General features: G+C 35.2%; 1 protein-coding gene across 2 annotated transcripts in view; it reads right to left on the reverse strand.

The window, feature by feature from the left end:
• IAR1 (ZIP metal ion transporter family) overlaps positions 1-15,706 on the reverse strand; it is a 31,752-nt gene extending 16,046 nt beyond the window's left edge. Inside the window, exons 1-6 of one of the 2 annotated variants that reach the window (XM_088214006.1) lie at positions 14,990-15,706; positions 13,675-13,758; positions 13,069-13,118; positions 12,464-12,515; positions 7,219-7,338; positions 1,242-1,492 (exon numbers count right to left, since the gene is read on the reverse strand). In XM_088214006.1, coding sequence (XP_088070132.1) covers positions 1,242-1,492; positions 7,219-7,338; positions 12,464-12,515; positions 13,069-13,118; positions 13,675-13,758; positions 14,990-15,314 — 882 coding nt within the window. In that variant the 5' untranslated portion in view covers positions 15,315-15,706. The remainder of the gene's footprint in view (positions 1-1,241; positions 1,493-7,218; positions 7,339-12,463; positions 12,516-13,068; positions 13,119-13,674; positions 13,759-14,989) is intronic. The other variant, XM_088214005.1, reaches the window with a different exon arrangement.
• Between the last annotated feature and the right edge of the window lie 287 nt (positions 15,707-15,993).

The raw sequence follows: 15,993 nt of genomic DNA on the forward strand, positions 1-15,993 counted from the left end.
AGTAATGATGTTACTAAGGTTGAATATGATGCTATTCTCAATAAAAAGGCTCCATCTCAAGATACTACCCAAAAAATTTCTTCAACTCCTTATAGCGACAGGGAAAGTTTGATTGTTCTTCCTTCTATAGATTTTGTCATTCATAAATGGTTTACTACATCTTCAAAATCCTTGATTTGGGAAATGTTTTATCATTACAATCTCAAGTTCTATAAGCTTCACCTGTTAGAAAGACAAGTTCCAATTTGATATTCTTTCTCAATATTTCAAAATTCAATGTCAAGTTTTTATAAAAAATGAGAGAATACTGCAAAATAAAAAGCTCCTAAAATAGAGATATTCCAATAATAAAAAAATATATGACAAAATCAACAAAGGAACATAAACATCAAAAAGAAATAGGAAGATTCAATTTCTTTTTCTAAGTTTTGGAAAATTTTACAATAAAGAATAATAGGAAGATTCAATTTCCTATTTTTTAGATTTTCTATTTTCATAATTCTTTCTATTTAACTTATTTTCCTACTTACTAGGTTTTATGGATTTTCTATTTTTTATGTACTTGGTGTCTATAAATAAGGTATCTAGTTTAATTATTAAGTAAACTATTCATGATAATCATTCAAATATTGAGATATTGTTTTAATTATTGAGATATGATATCCCCAAGTTTTGTTCTTAATAAATTTTTTTTAAAGTTTTATCTTTAACCTCTTTTTGTCCAACATCACTCCAGCTTCAATGCTATATAATAAATGCTGGAAGCCAATTGGAGAGTAACGAATTAATATCATCATGAAATAACAATCAGAGTACAAGACACACACACATGCCACTTACAAATCTAAAGCATGTTTTTCATTACGTGCAATGATTTACCATGCACCTTTTTTTTTTTGGAAAGAGCTATATCAAACGCTTATTTTTCCTCAAAAATCACCAGACTTCTTTCAAATTTTTTGGAAGAAAACAGACACTTGACACAGCCAGCTGGAAGCAAATGAATGGATGTTTCGATTTTTAGTATATTGTGTACTCTTGTGACTAGGCCAAACCATTCTCCAGTCAGCCTTCCCTTAGATCATCTTTATGTTCAAGGAAATATTCAGCCTACTCCATCTTTTTCATTAAGTAATAATATTATTAAATAGAAAGAGGTAGACAACAAAGTGAAAGACTGCAACTATATCAAATTACAAGAAACTGCACATCTAAAACAGTATGCTAATTCCACAACCTACCTTCCGAAGAGGAGATTTTGGTTGATCATCACCTTCTCCATCCAAAGAATCATCTGAGATTTTATTTAATGATTTCCTTTCGTTGCTGGAAGTTTGAGATAGTGTTTTACCATGATTGTCCTCATCCTTCAATTTCTTAGTGCTCTTATGATGATGATGGTGATGGCCAGAGCCCCATGCATCAACTCCTCCAGAGTTTTCCTCAACAAATCTCACCAGCTTCTCCACAACCAAGAAGAGTACAATCCCAGCTGTGCCATCAAATATATCAGTATTCATAACAAAATTTAAGGTACCAAAACCTCAATCAACAGAATCTCTAACAATGAACATAATATTAAAGGATTAAAACAAAGTTTACATAATACAAGACACTATGAAGACAATAAAATTGAAGATTTTAAGAGTAGGAAAAATTCCTTTTTTCATCTTATTTCATCAATGGTTTTGTGCCTCATTTTATAGGCAAAACAGAAAGAAAAACAAAACAAATTAATAACCTTTCCTACTAAATGACATCTAGCATTCTGTTACAGATGCTTGGTTGTCTAACAAGAATAAAATAACAGTGAGCAGTAACAGTAAATATAACTTATACTAATATTTCTACACTTCCCCTCAATCTAGGTTACATAAATGTTGAGTAAGCCTAAATTGGATATCAATTCGTTGAAGGATCCTTTGAGAAGTGCTTTTGTTAAAATATCTGCAGTTTGCTGACTAGTAGGAACATGGAGTATTGTAATAGTTTGATGTTCAATCTTCTCTCTGATGAAGTGCCGATCTATCTCCACATGTTTAGTTCGATCATGATATACAGGATTTTTAGCCATACTGATTGTTGATTGATTGTCGCACTATACTTTCATGGGAGTAGTAATTGAAAATTTTATTTCCATTAGAATCCTTTTTAAGCAAACCCCCTCACATATTCCATGAGCAAGTGACTGAAGTTCAGTTTCTGCATTACTTCGTGATACAACAGATTGTTTCTTAATCCGCTAAGTGACTAAGTTTCCCCAAACATAAGTACAGTACCCAGATATGGATCTTCTGTCAGTCACAGAACCCGCCCAATCTGCATCTGTGTAGATTTCAATATTTCTGTTCATTGTTTTCTGAAAAAATAGTTCTTGTCCTGAAGTATTCTTAAGGTATCTTAGGATCCGATATACTATATTCATATGATTATCAGTAGGTTGATTCATGAATTGACTTGCAGTAGTAACAGCAAAACTGATGTCATGTCTAGTATGAGTGAGATAAATAAGTTTGCCTACAACTTTCTGATATCTTTCTTTATCAACTGGTTTGCCATTAGTTTTAAAACCAACTTTTGTAACCGTTTTTATGGGTGTTTCTATTAGTTTACACCCAAGCATCCATGTTTCTTTCAATAGGTCAAGAACATATTTCCGTTATGACACATATATCTCCTTTTTAGAACGAGCAAATTCCATTTTCAGAAAATATTTGAGTGCTCCAAGATCTTTTATCTCAAACTTCGTGGCAAGAAAAATTTTGAGTTTTTGAATTTTATCTATGTTATCAGCTGTTAAACTAATATCATCAACATAAACAATTAGAATTGCTTTCTTACTTGAGGCACTGTTATTGATAAACAAAATATGATCAGACTGACACTGCTCATAACCCATATGTTTGACAAGCTCTCGGAGATTGTTTTAAACCATAGAGTGCCTTTTTGAGTTTGCACACTTTGTGAGATTCATATGTAGTCTCAAATCCCGAAAGGACTTCCATATATATCTCTTCTTCTAAATCACCATTGAGAAATGCATTCTTTACATCGAGTTGACAGAGAGACCAATCAAGATTAGAAGCAAGAGAGAGTAATACCCGAATAGTGTTGTACTTAGTCACTGGGGCGAATGTCTCCTGATAGTCTATTCCGTAAGACTGAGTGAAACTTTTAGCCACTAGACGAGCTTTGTACTAATTCACACTTCCATCAGGATTGTGTTTTGTAGTGAATACCCATTTGCACCCCACTCTATGTTTTCCCGATAAAAGTTTTGTTAGTTCTCAAGTCTTGTTCTTTTCTAGACCCTGATCTCTTCTTAAATAGCACCTCTCCACTCTGGTAGTGCAAGGGTTTTATGAATTGTTTTAGATTCAGTGGAGCTGCCATCAAACTTACTTACAAATGCATAATACTTTGAAGACAAGTTGCTGAATGAAACATAATCCTGTAAAGGATGTCTAGTACAAGATCGAGTTCTTTTCCGCAAGGCAATAGATAACTCAGTATCATGGTTTGTAATAGTAACAATATCAGAAATTGTGCCTGAAAACTCATTACCTGATGTGTCCTTACTGCTCGGAACTGGAATAGACTCATGGCAATGTATAGTTGGCTCAGAATCTTTATCAACTGAAGTTTTGTTTCTCCTAATATAGACACGTAACTCTTTATTGATAGTACTAGGTACAGGTTCAAGTTCAGACTCTTTGATATTGTTTTCAGGAAAATTTGATAAGGACTCGGTAATAGACTGGGGAAGAGAGGTGATAGGTGAGAGGTGGTGTACTTATGTCCCATACTTGATATTTCTGATTAATACTGTCCCCCTGAATATTAGTAGTGGGATAGAATGACTGGTTTTCAAAGAAAGTAACATCCATAGTGTTGTAGAAACGACGGGTTCTAGGACACAAACATTTGTGTCCTTTTTTATTTGGTGAGTATCCAACAAAAACACATTTAATGGCCCTTAGGTCAAGTTTACCCCTGAGGTGAGTATGAATATAGACATAGGCTGAACAACCAAAAATTTTGTAGGGAAGGGTATGAAGGATATGAGATTGTAAAAAGGCCTTTAAGAGTGTATCATAGGGTGTTCGAAATGCAAGAGTTTGAGAGGGCATGTGGTTTATCAAGTATGCAGCGGTGAGAACAGCGTCTCCCCAAAGAAATTTTGGAAGATGGGTAGTGAACATAATTGATCGTGCTACTTCAAGAATGTGTCTATTTGTTTGTTCGACTACGCCATTTTGTTGTGGGGTATTAACCCAAGAACTTTAATGAATAATGCCGTGGTTAGAAAAATATTATCTCAAAATAGTTTCAAAGTATTCACACCCATTGTCTGATCTCAATACTTGAATTTTAGTGTGAAATTGATTTTGAATCATAGTGTGAAATTTTTAAAAAATTTGGTCAATTTCAGATTTTTCTTTCATGAGAAAAATCCAAATGATTCTAGTGTGGTCATCAACAAATGATACAAACCATTTTATCCCGATGATATTAGTATTAGTACATACTGCATGATGAGTTTGTATACTAAGAGAAGAGTTGTCAACTTGCGGTAAATAAAGACCTGAATCCATACTAGCATTGCCAATCGTCTTCCCCGAGTCCAAGTCCTGAAATTCACATAGTTTAGAATTAAATGTAGCTATACAATTCAAGTCCTGTGATAGTTTACTTATTGATAGGAGATTGCAATCGAAATTTGGAACGTATAGCACAGAATACAAAATTAGCTTGGGTGATAGTGCAATTATTCATATTCCTTCGACTTGGGAACTAGAGCCATCAGCAATTTTAATTGAGAATTTACCTCTGCACTTACTATATTCCTTAAATAGTGAGATATCCCCAGTCATATGATCGGAAGCACTCGAATCAATAATCTACATGCACCTTTTTGAGGAATAAGTTGAAAGACCAGAAAAATTACTTTTATGAGCTGTGAAAGCATTACCAAGAGGAGAAAACATTTTTTGAAGGAGGCTGATCTGTTCAAGACTAAATAGACTTTCGGTAGGAACGGCTGCAGCTGATTCCTCCTCAGTTGAGATAAAATTGCCCCGATGAGTCTCCTTCTTTGGTGACTTCTTTTCAACTGGCTTCCCGTGAAACTTCTAGCATCTTCCACGAACGTGCCCAGGTTTTTTACAGTATTCGCACCATGGTCGTCCCTTCCGCCCAGTCACCCGACTCGTGAAAGCTACACCAGCCTCGAGTGAGAGAGAACTGCTTTCAGCAAGGTTAGGGCTGAGTTGCGATTCACCCATCATCACCTTCTTCTTGCTTTCTTCGCATCGCACCTCAAAGAACACCTCTCTGATGTTCGGAAGAGGTTTGGTTCCAATGATGCGTCCTCTTACCTCGTCAAAATATTTGTTCAGTCCGAAGAGAAATTTGAATATTTGTTTCTGTTCCATAGCGTCCTCTAGACAGCTCGAAGCATATTCCTCAAAAGTGTCAAGTTGCTGCCATTTTCGGGTAATAAAATTTAATATTGGGTTACCGTCTTTTCTCATTGGCGGGGGTCATGAAGACTTGCTTCGACTTCAAAGATGGCGGAAGTGTTGTCATGGGGTAGAGTAGAACTCACGGATTGCGACCCAAATATCGTGCCCAGTCTTATAAAAGAGAAAATTTTCTCCAATCTTGGTGGTCATTGAGTTCACCAACCAAGAAATAACAAGATTGTTCTCTACTTTCCATACCCGAGCATTTGGATCATTCACAGGAGGTGGTGAGAGCTCTCCAGTGAGGTATTCGTCCCGGTCTTTCCCTCGGATGAACACTGACACCAAGGATGACCATTGTAGATAGTTACTGCCATTTAGTCGATGGCTAATAACGAAAGAAGGAGGCGGATCAGTCAGAGTATGCTTGTCAAGCACCGGAAGATAGGAGCCCAAAAGGACTTCGAGTGGAGAGGAAATCTGTTCATCCATTGCCTATTGAATGCAAGAGGGATGCTAAAGAATTTGGATCAGATATGCTCTGATACCATGAAGATTTTGAGAATAGGAAAAAATCATTTTTTCATCTTATTTCATCAATGGTTTTGTGCCTTATTTTATAGGCAAAACAGAAAGAAAAAACAAAACAAATTAACAAACTTTCCTCCTAAATGACAGCTAGCATTCTGTTACGGATACTTGGTTGTCTAAGAAGAATAAAATAACAGTGAGCAGTAACAGTAAATATAACTTATCCTTATATTTATACAGAGATGACATACAAAGGCATTAGACACCAGCTACCACCTCTTTGACAACAAAAACAATTTTTACTTTTCAATATTCAATATTTATGTTTAAAGCATTTCAAAACACAAGCATAGAATATAAATTCTACATAAAAAAAGATAATTTTCTCCTAATGATCCAAAAAAGAAAAAAGGTTATCCCTGAATGAAAAGAATAACTCCTTCAATGATAACAGCACCATGAAGATAAGCTGAACCACACATTGGGCTTTGCAGACTTCAAATATATTAGTGTCAACAGCTGAGACTAAACACTGAGAAGTGCATATTTTACAGATCTAACAATTTCTCCCTTTCTAAGTCACCACTTTTGACCAAACTCACAGAAGTATTGCAGTATAATTACGATTATTCATCTAGATTCACCCTCGTGAGATCCCTAATGTTTCCTTTTTACCAAGGTCCCAATCCTGTTCCATCATTAATGCTCATAATGAACAAAATGAGTTCATTAGGAGGTGTTCTTTATACGTTGCTTGTTTGATAAGCTGAACTATAGATGGCTTTGCAGACCAGTATATCACACTGACAAAAGCTGAAACTCAACAATGCAAAAAGTGCAGATATTCAGATCTACCAGTTTCTCCCTTTATAACTGGATCCTTTTCACCAACTCACATGAGTGGTTGCAGTATGATGACGATTATTCATCCATATTTACCCTCCCTGAGATCATTAATATCTCCCTTGTTACTGTAATCCAGTCCTGTTCCATTATCAATGCCTCTTAATGAACAAAATAAGTTTATTTTGGTGGGAGTGGGGGGGAGACAGGGAGGGTCTTGTTTGATTGATCAAGAAAAAGAAAATACAATGAATCATATGATACAAAATTTTCATTACCAATTGGTCAACCAAGAATATGGTACAAATGCTATACAGAGCAGCCAACAAGTGTAACAGACTTTTCCGGGGTGGATAAAGCTCAAACATGAGATACTTACCCAGAACTGACATTCCAACAGAAAGATCTTTCAAAGAATGTGAATGAGAATGAGAATGCTCGTGTCCAGAATGTAAATGATGACCATGGTCCACATGATGTGAATGGGAATGTTCGCCACCTGCAAAAGATATTGTGTTAATTAATGAGTCAAACTAACAGTATAAGTTGTAATTTCTTAAAACTGTGTACATAGTAATGCAAAATCTAATCTGGACAGTCCTTTTCTGGCTCTGGCTTTTGGCGCACAAGGAGTGGGTGGAGAGACCTTACTCTTAAGAAGAGGTATATGAAGCCTTAATGAGCTGTGAAGGAGATAAAGTCCAACTCCAGGATGTCTTTCCCTTGGCTTTCCTTCAACATAACTAGTGCATTATCAAAGATGAGATTGTGAATCTTCTTTATGACTTTTTCCTTAATGTCCACAACATCAATTCTACATTTTGACATTGATTGCAAAAGTGGAGCAGGTCTCTAATAGTAAATATCCCCATATCATCAGTGTTGTTGGCAGTGTGTATAAGGTGATTGTAGAGCTCCTAGCAAGGTGGATGAGTAAGGGGGTTGGCTCTGTGGCTGGGAAGTATCATGCGCCTTTATAGCGGGGCATCAAATCAATGAGTTGATAGATTACCTTATCAGAGAGGAGGAAAGGGCTTGCGAGGTAAATGAGACATGGAAAAGACCAATGATCACACATTCTAGAATTCTCTCCATTGAATGTCAAGAAAGCTGGGTTTTAGGGAGAGATAGTGTGAATGGATCAAAAATTGCATTTTTTTTCTTTTGCAGTTATGATAAATAACGGGCCTGTAGCTTATCCTCAAACTGCAAAGGATTAAGATACAATGAGCCATTATCTCCTTTACTTTTTATTATGACCTTGGAAGCCTTAAACAGAATAATTTGCAAGGTCAAGGAGTTGAATATTCTTAAACGACTGGCTTTATGCAACAAAGAGGAGGGTATTATGGTCTCTCATCTTTTATGTGTTGATGACACCCTTTATTCTGCACGCCTGATAGAGAGTCCATCTCAAACATAAGACTCGGTTGCTACTGAGAATAGTAACTAGGTGAGTATTTTGGGGTGTAAAATTGCTTTTCTTCCCATTACGTTTTTGGGCTTGTCTTTAGGAGCTCATGTTAAAGATATTTCACTTTGGAGCCTGTTGTCCCTAGATAAGAGAGAACATTAGCTGGATGGAAATGGGGTTTTCTATCTCAAGGCATAAAGTGACTCTTACCAAAAACATTCTATCTAACCTCCCTATTGACTTATATCCACCATTTCTGATTATCAATATTGCTGAAAGATTGAAATCTACTTAATGTCAGTTTCTACAGGGTGATTCAGATGACCAAGGTGTTTTCATTTAATGGTTTGGTGACGAAGGACAAGAACTTGAACAGGAAACTTTTGAGAAAATTTGTTTAAGAACTTAGATTGGAGATTTTGGATCTCAATAATTAAATCAATAATTCAATCTTTATATAATATTTATATGAATAATCCACTAAATAACTAACTTACTCTATTTCTAGACACCAAAATATAATCAAAACAGGAATTAATAATTCTATCTAGAGAATCAATTGAATAGAAAAAAAGTTAATTAATTCGAATAACCTATAATATAAAATAACTAAATAAGATCCTAACCCAATAGGAAATAGTAAACTTATACCATTAAGTATATAGACACAAGTTCTTCAATAAGCTATCTACCTTAATAATGCACAAGTATTACAATTACATAATATATTTTATTATCAAAATCCATCAACTATAGGATCTTCCTGTTCTACATCTACATTACTTCGAGTTCAATTAAAAGACCTTTTGAAAAAGGGGGCCTTAGCTTGTGCTCCGTAAATCTAATATTTTTCAACAAAGCCTTGCTATCTATATGGCTTTGAAGATTCAAGAGAAACATGGATTGCTTATGCTAGAAAGTCCTCAAGGCAAAGATTGGTGATAGGAGAATAGGCCAATTACTAAAAGAAAGATTCTTCATGGCTTGGGGATTCCTAAATTTATTAGATCCAGATAGGCACTTTCTTCCTATGTTTACACTTGAAATTGGTTCAGCTAAAGTGTTTGTGTTATGTTCCTGAGACCAAAATATTGTCACTGAGCAGTTATCTAAAATTTCTGCTTTCGTAATCTGTTTCTTTTCATTCTTGCGATTTCTTGAGTAGCCTGTTTTGCGAAAATAGACTACAACTCATCAAAGAAAGTTGCTATCTTGGATCTGGTTAGAGAGCTCAAATCTCGTAAGTTAAAATAATATTCGAACTTCTTTTATTAATAGCAAGCATTCTCTTTTATATAAAGATTACAATTCTTATTTAAGAATATTAATCTAATTTGAAACTTAAATCTAATTAAAAACACTCTATTAAAATATTGAAAATCCTATACTATTTAAAAATCAAATACTAATGAAAAATATATATTATTTAGGAATCTAATACTAATTAGAATTCCAACTATTTAAGAATCTAATACTGTTAGGATTTCATATTTAATTGAACATCAATTTCCTATTCTTGCTACGTCTTCATATTTGCATCCATAACATTACTCCCTCTTGGTTTTTAAGTTTGTCCTCAAGTTTAAAATGTGGATGTAGCTGTCTCGTTGGTCTTTTCTTATTGTCCAGTATCACATTGAATCTTGAGCCAGAATAGTTGTTTACAATGGTGACTCGAAACAAATGACTCATCACAATTATAACACAGTCTCTTCAGCCTTTTTTCTGTCATCTCTGTTCTTATTAGTTTCTTTATAACTGGAGAGGAAGTGTTACCAAATTGTGTCGTAATATTACTACTCTGTAGAACCGGTGTTTCCTGAACTGAATTGTTACGTTTGGTCACGAATTGAGAAAGGTCACTATAATTGTATTTGGTCATAACCCACAACTGTTGTTTCTTTTCAAAAGCTCTGTCTGTACTCATTGCATGCACAAAAGTGGCAGGTGATTGTATTTCGACCTCTAAGCGGAGAGAATCGATCAGTCCGATTGTGAACAAACTTACATGTTGATCAATTCGAACAAATCTGTTTGCCCGTGCCAACTTTTCTTGAAACTGCCTCTGATACTCCTTAACTGACTTTGTTTGTTTCAAGTTCACACACGCCCCAAACAGGTTGCTTCCAGCTGGCAGTCGAAATCTTATGGAGCAGTATTTCTTGAATCTAGCCCAATTGATTGTAAGTTGTTTGAATTTAATTGATGATACCAAAGTTGTGTTTCACCGAGCATGTGAAAGCAAATCAATCCTACCTTATCTCCTTCCAGTGTGTTGATTGGTAAAGAATTTATCACATCGATGTAATCAGATCATAAGATATTCAGAACCGTCAAAGGTTGGAAAGTCTAATTTAGTATGACGAGAAACAACCACATTACCTAGGTGATGGTTTGTGCCTTACGAACGACTACCCGCATGAAACACTTGGGGTGGTTGTTCACGCAGGTTACGACTACAGGCAGTTCCTTCCAAAACGGTTCATATGTTCTGACCAATTCCAACTAACATCTCATTGAATTGTGAGGATACCTCCTGCAATTGACTTCCTAAGCGTCTTTCGATTTCCGTTGTTCGTGCTTCATTTGCGGTGAGAGCTTCCTTTAACATCAATCATAAATCTTCCATTGTTGCAAAGTCATCCATCGTGTTAGGCTCTGATACCAATTTGTTATGTTCCCGAGACCAGGATCTTGTCACCGGCCGGTTATCTGAAATTTCCAATTTCATAATCTGCTTCTTCTCCTTGTTGCAATTTCTTGAGCGGCCTATGTTGTGAAAATAGATTGTAGTTCATTAAAAAGAACTGCTACCTTAGACCTCGTTAAAGAGACTCCAATATCGTACTTTAAAATAATATTATTACTTATTTTATTAATAGCAAGCATTCTCTGTTATATAGAAGTTACAATTCTTATTTACGAATGTTAATTTAATTTGAAATCAAAATCTAAATAGGAATACTCTATTAAAATATTAAAAATCCTACACTATTTAAAAATCAAATACTAACGGAAAATATATATATTATTTAGTGATCTAATACTAATTAGGATTCTAAATATTTAATTGAACGTTAATTTCTTATTTTTACTGTGTCCTACATATTTGCATCCATAACAGTTCAATTGCTACTTGCCGAGACTAAATAAGGTAATGTGGACTTGGAGCTGATCCGGACATCAATTATTGGGAAGCAGACAGTTTAAACAGCCTTCTCCTATGCCTTGTGTCATCTGATCTGTTCTACACTGTGAATTCCCTTTACCAGCCAAGATATTAAGGCTAGCTGGTTCCTTGGAAGCACTTCTTGCGGAAGAAGGCTACTCCTAGAATGACTCTTTCTTGCATGGGGGGCAACCTGAAAACATTCTCACAATTGATAATTTGAGGAGAAAAGAGAAAGCTCTAGCAAATGGGCGTTGTTTGCGCCAAGAACCATAAGAGTCATCAAAACACCTGTTGCTTTGGTGCCTGCTAGAACATCTTCTGTGGAACTCCACTCTTGATTTCCTTTACTTCTAAGTGGGTGATCACAAAAAAAAACCTGGTCACAATTTTTTTAATATTTAGGGAAAAAGTTAATAATTTTAAGAATTTCTACATGGGTTTGGACAGGAAAAATATGATGATCTCTGACTTGGGGGGGCACAAGAGAATGCGATCCCACTGGAAAAATATGATCTCTGACGGGAAAAATAATTTTATAATTTTTAGTTGAATAAGCCGAACAGCCTGTCTTTAAATCCAATGTTTACTTGCACACTATGTCAGATACCCCTAAACTTCCTAAGCAATTAAACATTTGCCAAGATGTCTTCATGCTAACCACAATAAGGAATATGAGAAAACATTCACTAATGAAGTACCATACTTCCAGACATAATATAGCGCACCTACTTCTACCAAGATCTTTAACCAGCAGCACAGGACACAAAAAGTGGTCTAGGTTCCCAAGAAGAGAAACTGAACTCCAAGTATCAATTCCTCTTATCAATGCCATAGTTGCGAGGGCCAAGATAGGCATATGATATACCATGTGAGAAGCACTACTTATTTTTTAATGCCATTAAAACTGACATTAATTATGCCCACAAATCAGTTGTAAAGAAGATTAGACCAAAACTTGCAGTGAAGTTCACAAGGTTAGTTACCTAGAAAAAACATTAAGAGAGAGTTCGAATAGAAGAGATGCAATCAACATCATACCAAAAGCATGTGGTAACTGGTGAAGAAAAGCATCCCCTAACATAGCTCCTGCCTGCAAACCAAAAGGTCAATCAAAATGATAAAACCATTTTAAGAAAAACAAAAAAGAAGAAAGCATTTTACACATAATGCATCAAATCCTGTAATTTTAAATAAAAATTATCATAAAAAGCTGACATCTTTTTTTATTATGAGGAGCAATTGACAAATCACCAGTATCCCTAAGTTAAAAAAAGAAAACAAAAAAAAGGCCAAAAAAAAATTTAAAAAAAAATAAAAATAGTAAAAACAAAATGCAAAAAAATAACTTCAGATATAGACAGCTGTTCTAGTGGAAACAAGAGCAGCCAGAAACTAAGGGACCTAGTTCGTACTCTGAGACAACCTAGCTAAAAAGTAACCCTTTTCGTACTCAAGGAACACGTTGAGGCACACAGGATATCAACAATTTAAAGGTTACAAGTAATGTCTGAAAGGTAAAAAAGAAAATTAAATAGCGGCAAGGTACTAAAAATGAGATTCAAACTATCTAATTAAAATGAGATTTAACAACAAAATCATAAGCAAGAGAGACAATCCAAATATACAGGTTTGGAGAATCCTACCCCAAATAAAGCCAATGAATCAACAACTGCCTTGGATGGTTTTCCTTGTACTGCAAGAACATAATAATAAATTTCAACAAGGGAAGTGCACTATGTGGACAACACCTAAGGACTGTATTTAAATGACTTTGAGAAACATCAATGGATTTGGGAAATGCTCACTGAAGTCATAATTTACTCTTTTTCTTAATTTAGCATCTTGATACACAACATATGTACAAAATGGATTTTTATTTTTCTATTTCTTTGTATCATATAAACATATTTTTATAACTTAAAATGATGGGGGTAAACAATTTTGGTATTATAAATTTCACAACAACGACAATATTTGATTTTTTATAATAAACTTTTATCACCATAATGCAAATTAAATTTTCAAATTCTCTCTGGACCTTCATTTACTTATAGACCTTTGCAGAAGTCCCATTTCAACTCCCTAACAAAACCACTGAAAACAACTGAAGGCCTCTTAACACCAGAAAAACCATTAAAGTGCGTAACTATACCCACTCTTTTTTTATCAATACTGTCATTCTAACAAAAGGAAATCACCCAAGTTATTAAAACCAATAGTTCAAACAGATGTATTCTCATTTCACTTACCGAAAATGATTGGCAAGATAATCAGGCAAATAAGAGAAGCCAAACTCACCAAAAGTGAGCAGCCCAATGCACGGAACCAAAGACCTGTAGATAAATATAAAGCAGTAACATGAGAATCATATATTCACAGCTCTTGTGGAAATGGATGCGAGAACAGAAGGAAGTAGACATGCAAACTGCTATTTCTCATATCAATGAAAAGACAAATGGGAAAAGATTAGATGAGCTTAGTACAAGGGAAACAGGTTACATGACAACTAAAATAGTGAACGAGAAAAAGACCTAAGGTACTGTTATTTTACTCTGAACAGCAATTTGAAAGACGAGTCAAAGATTTCTTTCATCAGCATTCTAATGAATTAGTAATTAGTACGTCATAAGCAGATCCTTTATATACTGAATGAAACGAGATGTATTTCTGTGTCGCAGATTAGCTCTGGTAAGAGTTCAACATGTGATGCTGAGTAATCAGGTTCATCAAAGAACAATACCCATAGATATACAAACATAATGCACTAGTATAAACATCACTTCAGAAGTTGAATGAGCTCAGAAAATAGACTTAAAGGGAATTAAAATTAACATGTGCCATGGTTAGTTGTAATGTAGGTTCAAATAACCAGCACATTATCCAAATGCTTAATGTAATGCTCAACACACTCATGCCACGAGCATGTGTGCAACACAGGGGTTATGTCTTTGTAAGGCTTCTAGATGTTCCTGTACTTATTTATACGTGGATCGAAGGTTAAGGTTTTAAAAATAACTGATCCATAAGCATAGAGTTGTTTTCCATCGTAACAACTGTACTTGCTTGAGTGGTTCTATCACTCCATGGAATTGACATTTATCGAGTATAGAGTTAATAAATCATTCCATTGATGTACTAAAAATAATTTTTCTTAAATAGATGAACTAAAATTCTAGCTATTGAAAACTATGCGGGCTGGCGTAAACTAGAAGTGCAACTAACAATAATTCCTTATCTACATAAGACAGCTTCAGAATTTCGCAACTTCTTGCCTTCAACTGAGCTATATCAGTACCTTCAATAGCATTTCAACTGAATAAAATGAAATGTATACAGAAGGCCAAATAAATTAATTATCTATTTTCTATTCAATCATATTCAGCAACCAAACAACGAACTATAACTATTTCATCTACAGCTAAAAAACATAGGAAAACGAGATGAATTAATTTTGCTAGTGGAGAAGCGAAAGAAAAAATAATATTTAGCACAAAATCATCAAAGAGATAAACAATTCAGTCAACTAACATCAAATAGCCGAATTAAACAATTTTCAAAAATCACCTAAACCCGAGAGCTGTGAATCATGATCATGATCGTGACCGTGATCGTCATAGGGACCGAAGCCGTACAATCTCATATCCTCCTCTTCGGCCAATTCCTCCGGTAGCTTCCGCTCGGTCAGCTCCTTTCCATTGTCGTGCTCGTGGTAATGATGATGATGATAATGGTCGGGCTTGTGGCGGTGATGGCCGTGACCATGATCGCAGTGGTGATGGTGCCCGTGGCTCTCATGCGACATCGACGCACATAATCCGCTCCCGACGCACAGATCCAAAAACAGCCCTAAAGCCAACGCCAGCGACGACACCAATTTCTTCGAAGACATTATTTTTCTTTGTATAGGGAATTAAATTAGCAGTCAAAAAATCGGAACCAAATGGCCTTAAAAACCAAAGAGAAGATAACTTTAGAGGCTTAAGAGCTAGGTCCGTAGTGTCCCTAAGAAGAACGGCGTTTGCAGGTGCCTTCGACGGTGATGAAGCAAACAATGCCAAAAAAGATCACGATTGCTGCGATTATAATCCCGAAAGTTAATATATCCATTTCAGCAAATATGACAGTGGGAACTCGTATACTGAACTCAGCGAGTCAATGACTCAGCATACTTTCCATAATTCGTTCGCTTTCTTTTGTTCCTCTTTTTCGGATTTCTAGGAATCATAAAACATGAAAAATAAAAAAAATAAAAAAAAAAAAAGCGGATTCTTTAAGTACCAGCGGCAGTAGCAATAGCAGAGAGCCGCTACTTATCGAATAGATACGACGCTGGAAGAATGGGATTTTATCTCATGAGATCGCTTTCGAAGTGATATTGTTTTCTGCCCAATGAAAATCTGCCACCGAGTTAAACCCAAAAAAGATACAATTATTGCAAGTCGATGATATCTGGAGACTTATCTTGTACTTCTGCTATTTGACACGCTAGATTAAGAGGTCCCTGTACCACACTGCACCGTATCATATCTCTTTATTTATTAAATATTTTTTATTTTTATTTAGTCTCT

This window comes from Carica papaya, chromosome 2 (genome assembly GCF_054855325.1).
Source record: "Carica papaya isolate Zhongbai chromosome 2, ASM5485532v1, whole genome shotgun sequence".
Taxonomy (NCBI): Eukaryota; Viridiplantae; Streptophyta; class Magnoliopsida; order Brassicales; family Caricaceae; genus Carica; species Carica papaya.